Source organism: Ailuropoda melanoleuca, chromosome 15 (assembly GCF_002007445.2).
Source record: "Ailuropoda melanoleuca isolate Jingjing chromosome 15, ASM200744v2, whole genome shotgun sequence".
In the NCBI taxonomy this organism is placed as follows: Eukaryota; Metazoa; Chordata; class Mammalia; order Carnivora; family Ursidae; genus Ailuropoda; species Ailuropoda melanoleuca.
Window position 1 is genome coordinate 24,158,769 of NC_048232.1, and position 16,732 is coordinate 24,175,500.

Here is a 16,732-nt window from a genome sequence, read left to right on the forward strand (position 1 = left end):
CCTCCCTCCCTTCCTTCCCTTTCTTTTCCTTCCTTCTTTCCTCCTTCTCCCTCCCTCCCTCTCTCCCTTCTTCTTCTACTCTCCCGTCCCTCCTTTCCTTCCTCCTTTCCTCCCTCCCCCTTCCTTCCTTCCTTCCTTCCTTCCTTCCTTCCTTCCTTCCTTCCTTCCTAATGGACCAGTAAATGTAAAGTATATTCCTTAGTTCTATAACCTGTTCTAGCAAATTATCAAAGCTGGGTAGGAGGATGAGGGAAACCCTGATTTATAGCTGGTAGATCAGAAGTATGAATGGCTTAGGACTTGTGACTGGTATCTGAAATGGGAACAGACTGTGGGACTGAGCCTTTAACCTGTGAGTTCTGCACTAACACTGGGTCATTAGTTTCAGAATTGGATTGTTGGACAACAGCTGGTGTCAGAATTGGTTGAGAGAGAGAGACAAGAGAAATAAACAATTTACAGATAAAATAAGTAGGTTATGTATAAAGTGTGTTAAGTACTGAAAGTGTCAAGAAGAGAAAATGGAGCAGTGAAAAGGGATAAGGAATATTTTTTAGGGGAGGCTTGTTGAAATTTTAAATAGGTTGGCTAGGGAAAAGACTCAAGAAAAGATAACATTTTAGTTAAGAACTGAAGGAAGAGAGCAAGCTAGACCAAAGGGAATAAAACAATGCAAAGTTCTTGAGGTGAGGGCTTGCTAGGTGTTTTTCAGGAACAGCAAGGAGGCCAGTCTGGCTGGAATAGAGAGGATGAAGGGGAACATAGTGGTGGATAAATTTGGCGAGGGCTTTCTGTGTTACAGTGCTTGGGACTTCTGCTTTTATCGTGAGTGAGAATAGAAGCCATTGGAGGGTTTTGAGCAGAGGAGTGATGAGATCTGACTTTGTTTTTAATAGAGCAGGATCAGGGAGAGTAGTTAGGAGGGCTATTGCGAAAATCTACGTATAGGTGATGGTGACTTAGGATAGGATGAGAATAGGATGGTGTAGTGAGGAAGTTGAGAATATGCTTACTTTTTTTTTTAATGTCTGAAATACTTCATTTTGGGTGGTATCATTTATTTAGCCCATTCCCTTAATGATGGACACTTCTACTTTTCCACCGCTTTTTAAATATTTTGATGAAAATTGTTATCTATGCATATAGAAGCACTTTTCAGATTGTTTTCTTAGAATAAACTACTAGAAATTAGATTGATGGGGAATAAAATACATATTTTTAATACTTTTGATTCATATAGCCAGATATTGTCCTGGAAGAATTTACCTGTTTTTTCCTACCAGCAATAAATCTGAGTATTTACATTTTTGTAATATATAGTTCTGATATACAGTGTGTTTAACTTTTTACAAATCCCAGATCCTGACAATAAAAAGATTTTTTTGTTTTAATTTTAAAAAGGATACTACTTAATTTCAACTTTTACCTTCTTTTAAAAGGTTACAGTTCCTCTGAGTCACCTCATCAATGCCTTCCATTCACCAAAAAACACATCTTTTTCTGTCAGTGCGTCAGCTTCTCAAAACCACCATGGAGATGTAGTTCCTGAGCATGAGGCTGCTGGCAAGGAGGTAAAATAGTTTTACCCTGATTGTGTGAGAAACAACGTTTTTGACTTAGTATGTTGTGAACATGTCTGAAATATCTTTCTATTGTTAGGCACTTGTAACAAGGTGATTTCCGTCTTCAGCTTATCTCCTTTATGATTAAAGATGTCTTAATTCTGGCTTTATTGTACATAAAGAAAAGTTACTTTGTCTTATTCTTTAACATTTATTAAAAATTTCACGTGGCGGTGGTGCCTGACTGGCTCAGTTGGTAGAGCAGGTGACTCTTAATCCTCAGGGTTGTGAGTTTGAGCCCCACGTTGGGCATGGAGCCTACTTAAAAAAATGTCATGTGGAAGTGTATTTGGTAATCACTTCCTAGATTACTAGTTGTGTGATACCATTTAGATATTTTGTATTGCTCCAGCAGTAGCAGTGAACCCACAATTAACTGACCATAGTTGTCTCCCAAGTTTCAAGGAAGGTAGAATAGTAAGAAATTACCATCTACTGCCTTATAGGAGTGTTCAGTGTAACCAAATAGTTAGAATATAGGTACCTGAAAGTGAAATATATACGCTAGGAAACTACTTTCAGTGTTCAGAGGATTATAAAATCAGTGTTTCCTAGGATACAGGGAATTTGTAGCCTAGGAACCTTTGTGTTTACAAGGTTTATTAGTAAGATAGCTGCATGTAACTCAGAATACATGTTTCATAGAAAACATTATAATTTGTAGTTAAATTTCCTAAAAACCCCTTTACTCCATAAGTAACTTACATTCTTAGTCCTGATATCGGGAGAACAGTAGAGGAGGAGTTGAAAAAGTGTTCACTTCTTGGGAGGGTTGGAGCCAGTCTTGGGATAAAATTTTAATTAGATGAAAAGTTTGTCTTCAACATCTTCAGGCTCTCTTTTTATAACATTTACCCAATTTCTGTTGCTTCTTTCTATAGGCAATCCATTCTTTCTACTGTGGTGATAACTCTCTCCCAAGTTATAGTCCAAGAGAGCCTGCCTGATGAAAATACATGTGTCAGAATTGCTACATGTAACAATATTGAGTTCTTTTTAGAAATTTTGGAAAATATAGGTGGAAGAAATAAAATTCTCCTGTGATCCTCTTCCTCAGAGATAATGCTGTTAACATTTTGTATTTATATGTCAATTCTCTTTTTCTCTTACACTTTCTTTTTTTTAAGTAAGCTCCACGTGGAGCCCAGTGTGGGGCTTGAACTCAACGACCATGATCGAGACCCGAGGCAAGATCCTAAGTTATATGCTTAACCAACTGAGCCACCTTGGAGCCCCTGTACATATTAATTTTATAATTGGATCATTCTGTGTATGCTGCTGTAGATTCTGCTTTGTTCATTTAATAGTCTTTATGGACTTGTTATGCCATGTATTTTATTTATATGTGTGTGTGTGTATTACAAATTTTATTTATTTATGAGAGAGAGAGAGAGCCTGTGTGTGCACAAGCAGGGAGAGAGGGAGAGGGAGAGGCAGCCTTCCCACTGAGCAGGGAGCCTGATGCAGGGCTTGATCCCAGGACCCTGGGATCATAGCCTGAGCCGAAGGCAGACGCTTAACTGACTGGACTACCCAGGCGCCACCATTTTTTATATTTTTAATGACTTAAAAGTGTTCATTGTATGATATCCCATTGTTGGATATTGTTCCTAATTTTTTCTTGCTATAAACAGCATCACTTTTACTGTCTGTGTTGCTAAAGACTATTTCGTTAAGTGAAATTGCTAGGTCAGGGGCTTAAAAAGTAGCAAAACTCTAGAAGCCAATATTGAGCTTATGAATAATGGTCTCAGATACAGAATCAATGTTCTTAACTTTTGATACACCCTCATTAGTCCTGTTGTTTGTTTTTAGTGTGTGTTCTTTATTGCTTTACAGAATTTTTTCTTTCTCCTTAAGCATCCTACCTCATCTCTACTCTAACCTCCTTTCCTATGCGGTGGCTTTGCTTTTATCAAGTCTTGCTCATCCAAACATCACTCTACAATGCAAATTTAACCTTCCTTCAGCTTTCTTCAAAAGCTTATTTTCCTTTTGTTTTCAGACTTCTTGAAATAGTAGTCTGAACTCGTAACTGTACTTGCTAAACTTTTTTTTCCACACTACATCTCATAGTTTGGTTCTTACTCTGTACCATTTTACAGACTTATTTTACTAAAGTCATTGATTTCCTTCGTGCTAAATATAGGCCTTTTTAAAAAGCCACATCTTTTTCAACTTTTCCTCAGCATCTGGTCTTGCTGAACATTTACTATTTTCAAAATACTCCCTTGAATTGAGTGATGTTACACATTGATGATTTTTTTTCTCTTTCTGTTTTGCTGGCTTGTTTTTTGTTGCCAGCCCTTAAACATTTGGTGTGCTGTGCATTTATCCTTGATACAATTTTTGTTATGCACTTTCTCCCAGGTCATGTTACCCATTTTCATATCTTCACCTAAAGTGTGTGTGTATGCTGATAACTCCCAGATATCTATTTCCAACCCTAAATTCACTTTAAATCTTTGAAGTAATTTATTTAGTGCCTTGTTAAAATACCCCTCTGGAGAGAATTTCAGGGACCTTAAGTTAAGAGTCCAAACTTGGCTATTCTCACATTCCAGTGTATTTGAACTTACAGTGGATTTAGCCCCTCTTTATCAGTCTGGCTCCAACCAGAAGAGAGAAACCATATAGTTATTTGAACAGTGAAAGTTTAATGCTAAAAATTAGGTAATTTTTTTGTTTTAATATTTTCAGAACCCTATTTTTTAGGGGATTGGAATAACTAGGGATTGGCTAGTAATAAATAAACTCTAAAATACAAAGTACTGGTACATTTAAGGGTAGCTAATACTGTTAGGACTGAGATGGAGCCTGGCAGGAAGAATTCTTCACCTGAGAGCTGAGGTCCTGACCTTATTGGAAGAGGGTATGGCCTTGGCTCACTGAATGGCTGAGAAGTCACTGGTGTCATGCTAGCTGCACTTGATGGAAATCTGCCATTCAGGGTAGCAGGGAAAGCTCTTCATGGGAATGTCTCTTCCTGGAAAAGCTGCTACTGCTAGCTACTGTTTACTATAGGAGCCAAGTTTTCAAGAAGCTACACAAGTGGCAGCCAGATGCTAGAGAAACAATGGGTGCTGCAGATAGGAGCCTGCTGAATGAGCACACCAGAACCAGAAACAAAAACACTTTCCTCTTACACTGTCTTCAGTGCTCTTTACTGACAAAGCTTAACATTGTCCCAGCTGGCAAAGAAAAAAATATTTAAAGAGTCCAGATCATTGTTTATGGAGCCAACCAAAAGGATGAAGAGGAGCTAGGAGACAATAAATTGATAACTAGAATGTCCATCCAGAACTTCCTCTCAGCTGAGCAGGGAGCCCGATGCCAGTCAAGATCCCAGGATGCTGGGATCATGACCTGAGCTGAAGGCAGACGCTTAATGACTGAGCCACCCAGGCGCCCCACCAGTTTAGTTTTTAAATATTAGAAAGAAAGGAGGAATCAATAACTTTGTTAGATTTTTAAAATCCATAATTTTTCAACTAATAAGGACTCTTATAAGTTAAATATCTTGATAATAATGCTGACTTGGTTGACTCAATCTTTTACAGCCTGTACTTAATTTAAGAGACCTTGGATTATCCGAATTAAAAATTGGACAGATTGATCAACTGGTAGGCAGTCTGCTTCCTGGATTTTGTAAAGGCAAGAGCGTTTCTTCCCATTGGCATACATCTCATGTCTCTGCACAGTCCTTCTTTGAAAATAAATATGGTAAGTTGGTATATTTTTTGTTCCAATTTAAGTAAGCTGTTGTAGTTACTAATAATTTAACAGATAGCATTTATTAACATTTACTATGTATCAGGTTCTTTCCTGAGTTCCGTTCCATTCCTTTCCTTCCTTTCCTTTTTCCTTTTCTCTTTCCTCTTTCCTTTACCCTTTCCTTTCCTTTATAACTTTTCATATTGGAATAATTTTAGATTTACAGAAAGTTGCAGAGATAGTACTGAGTTCCTATATATCCTTCACCTGGTTTCCTCTAATGTTAACTGCCTGCTTACATGGTGCATTTGTCAAAACTAAGAAATTAATATTGGTACAATACGTTTAACTAAACAGTCTAGACTGTGTTTAAGACTTTACCAAATGAAATGTAATCTTCCTAAATTACTGGTTTTTCCACTAGGGTTCTTTATTTGTCCTAGGATCTACTATAGCATACTACATAGATTGTGAAATAGCGGAGTATTGTTTTAATTTTAGGTGACAAACATTTATTGGATTCCAAGAACCATACTAGTTCTGAGAATACATTGAAGAAATAGTCCTTTCTTTAAAAGAATGTATATTTTCTTTTTTAAGTCTTGTAACAATCTGGTGTTATAATAAGTGTGTAGTTTGTAGAAGGGGTTTCAGCTTCATGAGTTTCTTTTTGGATGATACTTAAACAATGAAGGTTAGAACTTACCAAAATACTTGTTTTTTTGTTGATGTTTAAAAATTAGTACAAGCTGTAACAGCCCAGGAGCAAAAGTGCAAGTTTAAATAGTTTTGTAATAAAGGTTTGATTTGAAGCCGTACTTTGTACAAACTTAATTCATTTACTAATCATTCTATTGCCTTTATTTCATATATGGGTTGTAGGATAAGTAAAGAATTCAACAGTGAGAAAAATGAAGTTTTTGAGCTTGGGGGCTTAGACTAAAAATCTGCTTCTATTGTTTCTTAATGCTGTGCTACCTCCTTCTTGAGCGAAGTCCTGAGGCTGAGTGGTTAAGGGTGAGAAGTAGACTAGGATCAAACTCAGTCCTGCCACTGAGTGGCTGTGGCATTTACTTTATTCCTCTAAACTGCTGTTTTCTCATATGAAGCATGAGGAAAAACTCCTTATCTCACTTTGCAGGATCAAATGAAATAATATAAATAGTTTATTAGCCTATACTATGCTACTTGGCTCATAGTAAGTGTTCAGTAGAGTAAAATTTTTGTTACTGTCCTTGTTGTGTAGTAGTAGTAGTAGTATTACTGTTGCTTTTCTTGTCTGCATATTTACATTTCTTTTTAAGGTTCCCTATGAGCTCTTTTCTTGGCTTAGGCAGGTAGAAGTATTTAGAAAGGGGTTTGTTGATTCTTAGGAAAATCCCTGAATTCTAACTGGGATATTGGGATGATTAGAACCAGTTTCTGTTGCTCCTGTTTACTTTTTCTAGGATCATGGAGGTAAAGTAGGATGGGGCCCATTAGTCAACAATGGGAATTGAAAGGATCACCAAAGTTGATGACTTCCAGCTATGGAAGGAACTGTCTTCAAACCCAGTGACCAGAAACTTTGAGAGGGAAAGAACTGTGCTTCTGGTTTACAGTGTTAAATCACATTGTTTATTAGAGTTTTTGAAATTGTCCCTAGGAAGTATCAATTCTTTATCTCTCTGTGCTCTTGACTAAAAGTAACGTTAGGTAAACATATGTATCTTTTACCTTTTGGTTTGAATTTAATTTCATTGGCAGCTATAGTCCTATATCAGATAAAAAAGATAATCTGATGGGTAACTGATAGTAAAGTGATGAAGAGCTGTGATTAGCAGTGTTTTTAAAAACTCCTAAAAGCAGAGCCATATGAACAAATAAAAGGCTAAACTCATACTTTCGGTTTTTTTAATAGCTGGTAAAATTATTATATTTTGTGACTTTTTTAGCTTGGTAAGTAGAAAATTTACTTTTTTCAATTTTCCTCCAGGTTACTTAGATATGTTTAGTACTTTACGTTCCTCTTGCTTGTACAGACAACATTCAAGAACTCTTAAAAGCATTTGTTCAGATCTTCAGTGCTGGCCAGGTATGAAACAACAACTGTATTTATTTTGAAAAAAATAATAGATTTATTTAACAGATTTGGATTTATCTTTCTTAATCATATTAATATTTATAAATAGTCATTTGTAGCTCATGGTAGAACTGATTGAGTATTTGGAGTCAGTTAGTTTGGGTATGTCTGTAATTTTTAATTTTGAAAATATATAATAGCTGAATTTTGAATGTGAGTGATAAGTGCTACATGCCACAGTAAGTCAAACATTAGGGAACTTATCTGTACCTTCAACATAATTAAGCATGTTTGTTCACTTCCCCATATTTCTAAAATTTCATTTTCAAAATTGTTCCAATCAATTGCAATGACAGAAAAAAATTTAAAATGCAGAAAAAGTCAGGGCAGCAGCAGAGGGGTTTCATCAGTGGACCAGAAATTTGCGGACTTTCCATAAGGTAAGAAATACATGACATCACATTGATAGCAAAACCAACTATGCATGCTTTTATATTTATTTAATACAAGACACTGGTGATAGCTGTTAGGTAACAGTGATAATTATAAATGGAAAAGACATGTTACCTACCTTCGTGGAACTTAGAGTGAAACGAAAGAAGTGTGTGCTGTTATTTCCAGTAGAAGTTAGGAAAAAAACCCATTTCCAAGTCAATAATATTGGGCTCTGGGATGATTCATGAACAGTTGAACTGAAAGATTGCTAAAAGTGGGCCAGTCCCAGAACAGATAGGGCTTGGAACTTTTACGCTACAATTGGCAAAAGACACCTTGGTAATAAAGGGTGTGTGTGTAGAGAAGTCTGTCTCTGAAGATTGTGTGTGAGCATTGAGGCCAAGGAAGAAAATAATGGATTTGAATCGTACACTAAATGTACCTTGCTCACTCATTAATAAGTCCATGTTTTGTAGTATAAATGCATTTACCACTTCGGTAGTTTGGAGGAAACCTATCTACAATCAGTACGGATTACTGTATTCTCTTTACAATTACAACTGGATCAGCAAGAATCTCCACATGTTGAGGAAAACTTGTAGCAGGAAAGAGAGGTGCCAAGTAGGGCACAGAGACCAGTAATGCTCTGAAGATATGGTTAATGCAGAAGACAGAAGAATTCTTTAAGAAGGACGATATATTTTTAAATATTCATGGAAGACTTATAAAAATTGAGCATGTCTTAGGGTATTATAAAGAGTATCTTAATTTTTGGAAAGTTATAACCTAGGGGTCAGGTTGTCTGATCATATAATTTGAAATCAAATAACAGAATAACTTTAAAAATTCCTAACTATGGAAATTTAATTTTTCTAAATGTCTGTGGCTGAGGGAAAGAGAAACTGAAATTACAGACAATTAGTAATGAACCACAGTGAAAATCAACATCAAAATCTTTATGTTGAGGGCCAGCTGATGCTGAGGGCATTGTATAACTTATTAGGAAATAAGAAAGATGGAAAATAAATTAATTCAACATTCATTTTGAGAATTCTTTAAATGAATGTGAGAAATTAATATGTTTAAAACATCAAATGAATACAATACCAAGAAAGAGTTTTACTTAATTAAATGAAGAACAGATTTAATTTGAGAAAACAAGAAAATAGAACAGTCTGATTAAAAACACTGAGAAAATGTTAAAAGTAAAAAGTGGTAACAGCCATAGATAAAGAAGATTTAAAACTTTTAAGAGTGTGTATAAATAAAAATGTGTTGAAATAATTATCCAGGTTATAAATTAACAACATTGACTCAAGAAAAGAGATAAATAATAACTATAAAATTTGAAAGATAATATTTTTCAAATATAATCCCATTGCCCCAGAGGCACTTAGGTTCAGATGGTTTTATGGTTTGTGTTCTGTTTTCCAGGACCAAAATAAAGAAAAAGGTAGAATAGGCTTTCCTGTTTATTCCACGAGATTACTGTTAACTAAAATGTTAGGATAAAAAGGAATATAATCGCAATTTCACCTAATAATTTAAATACAGAAATCCTAAATAAAACCTGAAAAAGCAAATACAGAAATGTGCTTAAAAATATGATTAAGGAATACAAGAGTGATTTAATATTAGGAAGTATGTTAATTTATGTTACTAGATTAGAAAAGAACAATATTTCAGTGTATGAAAAAGGCATGTGAAAGATTTTAATTTCCTACAAAGTTGTAGAAAACTAGAATAGGAAGTTTTAAAATTTATAAAGGAAATCTATTAGGATCTTAATATAGGAAACAAGATATGTAGTAGCCTGTTTTTGTTGAGTAATTTGGAAGTTTTAAGCAATGTAATTAAAGAGGAGTTATAGAAGTTTAAGGAAGGATCAAAATTATGATTGTGTTTGCTTACCAGGTAACATGTTTGTTTACCAGAAAACTTAAGAAAATCAACTGAAAGGCTTCTCTCATATCATATAAGATACATGCATAAAAATCAGTATCTTTCTTATATTCTAGCAATAGGTTTTATTTATAGTTTCTTCCAAACCCATTTAATCTTTTATCCTGACAAAAATATTCAACATAATGTATATACACATGTGTGTGTATATGTGTATATATTTGCCTGTAAAACTTAACTGAAGGAAATAAAAGGGCTGAGTAAAATAAAATGAGAGAATGCCATAATCCTCTTTGAAAGGACTCAGTACTATACAGTTTTAATTTATGCCCAAATTTATTAATTCACTGCAACTGCGTTCAAAACCCTAAACACTTGCTCTGAAAACCAAGAAGTTGATTTTAAGCTTGGGCGTAAAATGGGGCACTTCACTTTCTTAGTAGAACATCAACTCTTGATCCTCAGGGTTGTGAGTTCAAGCCCCAAGTTGGGTGTAGAGATTACTTAAAAATAAAAAAATAAGGGGCACCTGGGTGGCTCAGCCAGTTAAAAGGCTGCCTTCGACTCAGTTCATGATCCCAGGGTCCTGGTATTGATCCCTGTGTCAGGCTCCCTGCTCAGCGGACAGCCTCTTCTCCCTCTCCTTCTGCCTGCTGCTCTGCCTACTTGTGCTCTCTATCTCTCTGTCGAATAAATAAATAAAATCTTAAAAAAATAAAAAAATTAAATTAAAAAATAAACTTGGGCCTAAGTAAAATAAAAAAATAAACTTGGGCCTAGTGAGAATCAGATTCTTTTTTTTAATCTTAAATAAGTTCCAAATAAGGTAAAGGTCTGAACTAAAGTTAAAAGTCAGTAGATTCCGGGGCGCCTGGGTAGCGCAGTCATTAAGTGTCTGCCTTCGGCTCAGGGCGTGATCCCGGCGTTCCGGGATTGAGTCCCACATCGGGCTCCTCCGCTGGGGAGCCTGCTTCTTCCTCTCTNTCAGATTCTTTTTTTTAATCTTAAATAAGTTCCAAATAAGGTAAAGGTCTGAACTAAAGTTAAAAGTCAGTAGATTCCGGGGCGCCTAAAAAAAATTTTTTTTTTTTTTTTTTTTTTAAGATTTATTTGGAGAGGGGGAGAAAGAGAGAGGAGGGGCAGAGGGAACGGGAGAGATAGAATCCCAAGCAGACTCCGTGTCCAGTGTGGAAATTGACCCGGGGCTCAATCCTATGACCCTAGGACCAGGACCTGAGCCAAAACCCAGAGTTGGACACTCAACTGACTGAGCCACCCCGGTGCCCCAGTAGACTCCAAAATCATAGTTTGAGGATAAGGCTCTCTAACCAAAACACAATGCAGAAAACACAAGATTAAAAGATAAAACTATATTAGCTTTATAAATTGCTGCATCAAAAGACAAAGACATTAAATATTTCAAATATATGTAACTTAAAGTTGGTATACATAACATGCATCCTTTTATACATGAAAATGGGAAAGATTATGAGTGATAATTTACTAAAGAAAATATTCAAAGAAAGTAAAAGTTTTTCAAAACTTTCCCTCATTTGTAATCTGAAATGCAAATTAAAACAAGACACTGCTTTTTGTCTATCAGATTTGTACAAATTAAAAAATTTATAGGGGTGCCTGGGTGGCTTAGTTGGTTAAGTGTCTGCCTTCAGCTCAGGTCACGATCCCAGAGTCTTGGGATCGAGTCCCACATCGCACTCCTTGCTCAGTGGGGAGCCTGCTTCTCCCTCTGCCTGTTGGCTTCCCCTGCTTGTGCTTTCTCTGACAAATAAATAAATAAAATCTTTAGAAAACTAAAAAAATAAAAATTTATATTAATCTATGTTGCAAAGGATGTGGAGAAAAGGATACTCCTATTCATTGGTGGGTATATAAATCAGTAACAGCTTTTTAGAATGCAGTTTCTTAGTGTTAAATAATTCAAATCTCACAGTTTAGCTTTGAAGAATTTAGTCTACATGTGCTGAAAGATGATATGTACAAGAATTTTAACAAGCATTTTTAGCAGTAAGAAAATAGGAAACAAACTAATGTCCATACTAGAAAAGTGGTTGAATATTCAAATTGCTATACACTGATAAATTGGAAAAATATTAAGAGCCATTAAATTGAATGTACTGTCTGACCTGTTCTGAAAAATACCCATGATACATTTTTTGTTAAGGGCAGGAAGATAATTGCAAAAAATGATATACTATTTTTATAGAAAGAGCATGCGTTTAAATACATAGAAGTGTAGTCATGAAATTGTTTTTCACAGCTTTTATTCTTCTATTTTTATTTTTATTTTAAGTAGGCTCCATGCCCAGTGTGGAGCCCAATGCGGGCTTGAACTCAGAACCCTGAGATCAAGACTTGAGCTGAAATGAGGAGTCAGACGCTAAACCGAATGGGCCACCTAGGCACCCCAGTCATGAAATTGTTAACAGTGGTCACTTCTGGGAAGAGTGATTGGGGTTTGAGGAATTAGACACTGATTTTTATTTGATACTCATGATTGGGTTTTTTTTTTTTCATATTTTAAAATTACCAAGAGACTATAAAGTTATTTTATAGATTCAGTCTATTTTAATGACTAATTACCAGGGTACTGAAGTGTCAGGCAAAGAACTGTGTTAAAAAATGAGATAATAAACTTAGGATGTATGGGCTTGGTGTCAGTTTTGAATCCTAGGTATTTTTCTTGTAAAAATTTGCAAATGAGAAGTAAATGTGATACTGTCCTATTCAGTTTTCATACAGTCTCGGGGTTTTAAAACTTTGAAATCAAGAACTCGACGTTTACAGTCCACCTCTGAAAGATTAGCAGAGACACAGCATATAGCACCATCATTTGTAAAGGTAATTAGACATTTTTTTGTTGTTTAAAAAAGCAATAATTCTCAGATTATTGAAATGAGAACCTTCAGTATCTGATTTCTTTTATTGGTCAGTTGATTTTCTAAAGGATTAATACCCTGTGTAATCATTACCATACAACTCTTCTGAGTGCCCCAGTCATGTCTCTCCTTTGGCCTATTAGACATCTCCTTTTGTTTTTTTCCCTAAACACCTACCTGTGTGTTCTCTATGTTAATGAATAGCATCCGCCCAAGCTAGAAACCTGGTGATCAACTTTGATTTGTTCGTCTTCTCTCTCCTGTCACATCCATTAATCACTGAAGTCCTATTGATCCAGCCTCTTAAATATTTCTTAGATCTGTCTCTTTTCATCCCCAGTTCCACTGCATAGATGGACTATAACAATTTCTTGCCTAAGGGACTCTAGTAAACATTCATTTAGTCTCCTTGCCTTTATTTTTTTTTAAGGATTTATTTAAGAGAGAGAGAGAGCACGCATGGGGACACATGCTTGGGGGAGGGAGAGAGAGAATCTCAGGCAGATTCTGTGCTGAGCGTGGAGCCCGACTGAGTGTGGAGCCCATTGTGAGGCTCGATCTCATGACCCCGAGATCATGACTGAGTGGAAATTGAGTCAGATGCTTAACTGACTGAGCCACCCAGGTGCCCCTTAGTCTCCTAGCCTTTAGTTTTGTTACCTTCAGTCCAGCCTTCAAACTGCCACTAACCCACCATCTTTCTAAAATGTTTTAATGTAATAATTGTATTCCTCTGCTTTATTGTCAGGTTCCTGCTGTAGTATCCATTTGGCCTCTGCCTGCCATTTTTCTGTTCTCATCTTTCAGTATGGCTCCCCCTCTGAACCTCTACTCTGCTTGTCTCTTGGCATTTTAAAGTCCTGTCATACAAGATTGCTTGCAGTTCTGAGTGCTAAAGCCTGTTATTTCATGGCTATGTCAAATTGTTTATGCTTTGTGTTCCCTGTGGTTTAGAAATCCTCTTCTCTGTAATGCCTTTCCTGACTTCCTGAGGTAGCATTTATTTTACCACCAGACCTAGAACCTCTTTCTTTTTCTTTTTTTCTTTTTTTTTTTTTAAGATTTTATTTATTTATTGCATGTGAATGGAGGAAGAGCAGCAGGATGGCGGAGGGAAAGAAAGGGGAAAGAATCTTCAGCAGACTCCTTGCTGAGCTCAGAGCCCAGTGTTGGGGTTGATCCCATGACTCTGAAATCATGACTTGAGCTGAAACCAAGAGTCGGATGCTTAACCGACTGAGCCACCCAGGCACCCCCAGACCTAGAACTTCTAGCATAATATCAAAATGATTTTAAAAAATTAGTTATTTGTGTATCTCTCCCCAGTAGACTGAGAACATTCAGATCATTGATTATTTATCTTTACATTTTCAGAACTTCTGCAAGGCCAAGTAAAAACATTTAATTAATTAATGAGGTTTTTCCTGTAGTAGAGATAAAGGAGTGTGAACATCAAGCCATTAGAACCCTAAGTCCACACGTGACGTGTTGTTTTCAGTATAGTGTTCTTACAGAGAATTTCTTTATATTAATCGATTGATGCAAGTGTAAGGTCCAAAGTTAGTTTCGTAGCCAATGATTAAGTAATTTATTGTTGAGTCTTAGTGTAATTCTTCTCATGGACAATAAAAATCAGAAATTCTAGAATTTTTGAATTAATTTTTTTGTGAGTGATCATTATATTATTGGGCAGTGTTATCTATATAGTCAGTACTGATGCATTGTTTGTGTACTTAGGGGTTCCTTTTGCGGGACAGAGGAACAGATGTTGAGAGCTTGGACAAACTCATGAAAACCAAAAATATACCTGAAGCTCACCAAGATGCATTTAAAACTGGTTTTGCAGAGGGTTTTCTGAAAGCTCAAGCACTAACGCAAAAAACCAATGGTAAGTGGATTTAACACCATCCGTATTGGGGAAGAATATCTAAAGGAAGTCATAGTCCTACCTTTAAGTGATTACAAATATTTTTTTCTAATAAGTGTGTACCTTTTCATTGGTTATATTCCTTTATATTTGTAACTTAAGCTGTGTCAAAATGGAAATATCTGTTGGCACTCTCCCTTTTCTTAAATGGGAACCAAAGTCAAGAACAGAAGCATGAGTGCCTTCATGAAGTTTTTGATAAGAGTGCTGAAAGGAAATCATGGCGGTTGTACAAAAGAATGCCAGGTTCCAAAATTGCGCGTGATGGAATATGATTACCATCAATAACCTAATGCTTGCTTTACATCAAGCTGTCATTTGTCATTGTTGTCATTTGATTTAGGGTTCTTTTTTCCTCCTCCAGATTCTCTGAGACGAACTCGTCTGATTCTCTTTGTTCTGCTGCTGTTTGGCATTTATGGACTCTTAAAAAACCCATTTTTATCTGGTAAAGACTCTTTTTATTTATCTGACTTTTTTTTAATCTTTTAAATACTCGATTTTTTTTTTCTTCGTTAGTCTGCCTTAGACTTAGGAGAGAAGAAGCATTTACCATTTTAATATCTAGGCCTTTCTTTCCTAAGTCAACACTTCACAGATTGGGTCAATTTGAGATTGTTTTTTGCGTTGAAGTAGAAAAGTTTTAATCTGTTATGGTTACATGCCGTCTGCGTTGACAGGGCTCATGTTTACATTGCTTTGTAGATTACAGGAAAAGTCCCTTCAGACTGTACAAATTTCAAGTTTTATTTTTGAGAAAATAATATTGTGTTGACGTTCCAAGGATTATGTTACAGCACAACTGTTAGATTAGCTTCTATTAGTTTTCCAGACTTTTAAAAAGTTATACCTGTCCAGTTAAAAATTTAAAAAACACGTAGGAGAATTTTATAATAGCAATACAAAGTAAAATAGTCCCCTATTTCAAAGACACACTAATAAATTAACGAAAAACTTATATATAATATATAAATACATAAAAATTTGGGGTGCCTGGGTGGCTCAGTTGGTTCAGGGTCTGCCTTTGGCTCCGGTCATGATCGCAGGGTCTTGGGATCAAGCCCCACGTCGGCTCCCTGCTCAGTGGGGACTCTGCGCCTCCTTTTGCCTCTGTCCTTCCCCCCACTTGTGTGCTTTCTCTTTCCCCCTCTCAAATAAATAAAATCTTAAAAATATATGTGTAAATTTAGTATACAATTAAAAATTGCCTTAAATGAGTCTCATATTTTCTCAGTTTCCTAGTCTAAAATTAAGTAGTAATGTCCGTTTTAAGTGGTTCCTATTGCTTTCTCAGCTATTCAGTTTTTACCCCATGTTCTCTACGTTCTTTATGATTGATTACCTTGAGAGAAAAAACTGATGCGCAATTAAAGAATATCAGTTGATCTGGATCAGGACTTCATCCCAGAACTTGCATGTAACCCCAGATATTCTGTTTTTTGTGGCATCAAACCTGAGATGAGATTTTAACATTCAGGAATATTCTTTTTTTTTTTTAAGATTTTATTTATTTGACACAGAGGGAGCACAAGCAGGGGGAACAACAGGCAGAAGGAGAATCAGGCTCCCCGTTGAGCAGGGAGCCCGACGTGGGTTTCAATCCCAGGACTCTTGAGATCATGACCTGAGCCGAAGGCAAATGCTTAACTGACTGAGCCACCCAGGCGCCTCAGAATATTCTTTTTATGGATAGAGTCACCTTCTTTTGTCTCCTTATTTTCAAAACAGAACCAATATAGGGGCACTGTGTGATATTGGAGGGGTAGGATTAGCTCTGATTATTATTTTTTTGCTTCTTAATTTCTTATGTTAAGCAAAATACATATCAAACTATGAAGCGCATTGCCTTTCGGTAATTAATTTCTTATAAGGTTCAAGTGGTTTGGCTGCAAATTTAATTGCATTATTTATTAAGTCCATCTGTGTAGATCCTTAAATAAACATTTTAGTTGCCTAAAACTGTTAGTGTCTGTTGTAGAATTACTGTAGTACATTTGCTCTTCCAGCTTTGTATATGCTTAATATGTTAAGTGTTTATTTTTTTTATTTTTATTTTTTTTAAAGATTTTATTTATTTATTTGACAGAGATAGAGACAGCCAGCGAGAGAGGGAGCACAAGCAGGGGGAGTGGGAGAGGAAGAAGCAGGCTCATAACAGAGGAGCCTGATGTGG

The 16,732-nt window shown here is 36.0% G+C and overlaps 1 protein-coding gene across 2 annotated transcripts in view; it reads left to right on the plus strand.

The window, feature by feature from the left end:
* Positions 1 to 16,732, plus strand: part of YME1L1 (YME1 like 1 ATPase) — a 46,202-nt gene that overhangs the window by 8,902 nt on the left and 20,568 nt on the right. The window contains exons 2-7 of one of the 2 annotated variants that reach the window (XM_002927524.4): positions 1,440 to 1,571; positions 5,183 to 5,345; positions 7,312 to 7,410; positions 12,485 to 12,594; positions 14,370 to 14,520; positions 14,924 to 15,007. In XM_002927524.4, coding sequence (XP_002927570.1) covers positions 1,440 to 1,571; positions 5,183 to 5,345; positions 7,312 to 7,410; positions 12,485 to 12,594; positions 14,370 to 14,520; positions 14,924 to 15,007 — 739 coding nt within the window. The remainder of the gene's footprint in view (positions 1 to 1,439; positions 1,572 to 5,182; positions 5,346 to 7,311; positions 7,411 to 12,484; positions 12,595 to 14,369; positions 14,521 to 14,923; positions 15,008 to 16,732) is intronic. The other variant, XM_034643829.1, reaches the window with a different exon arrangement.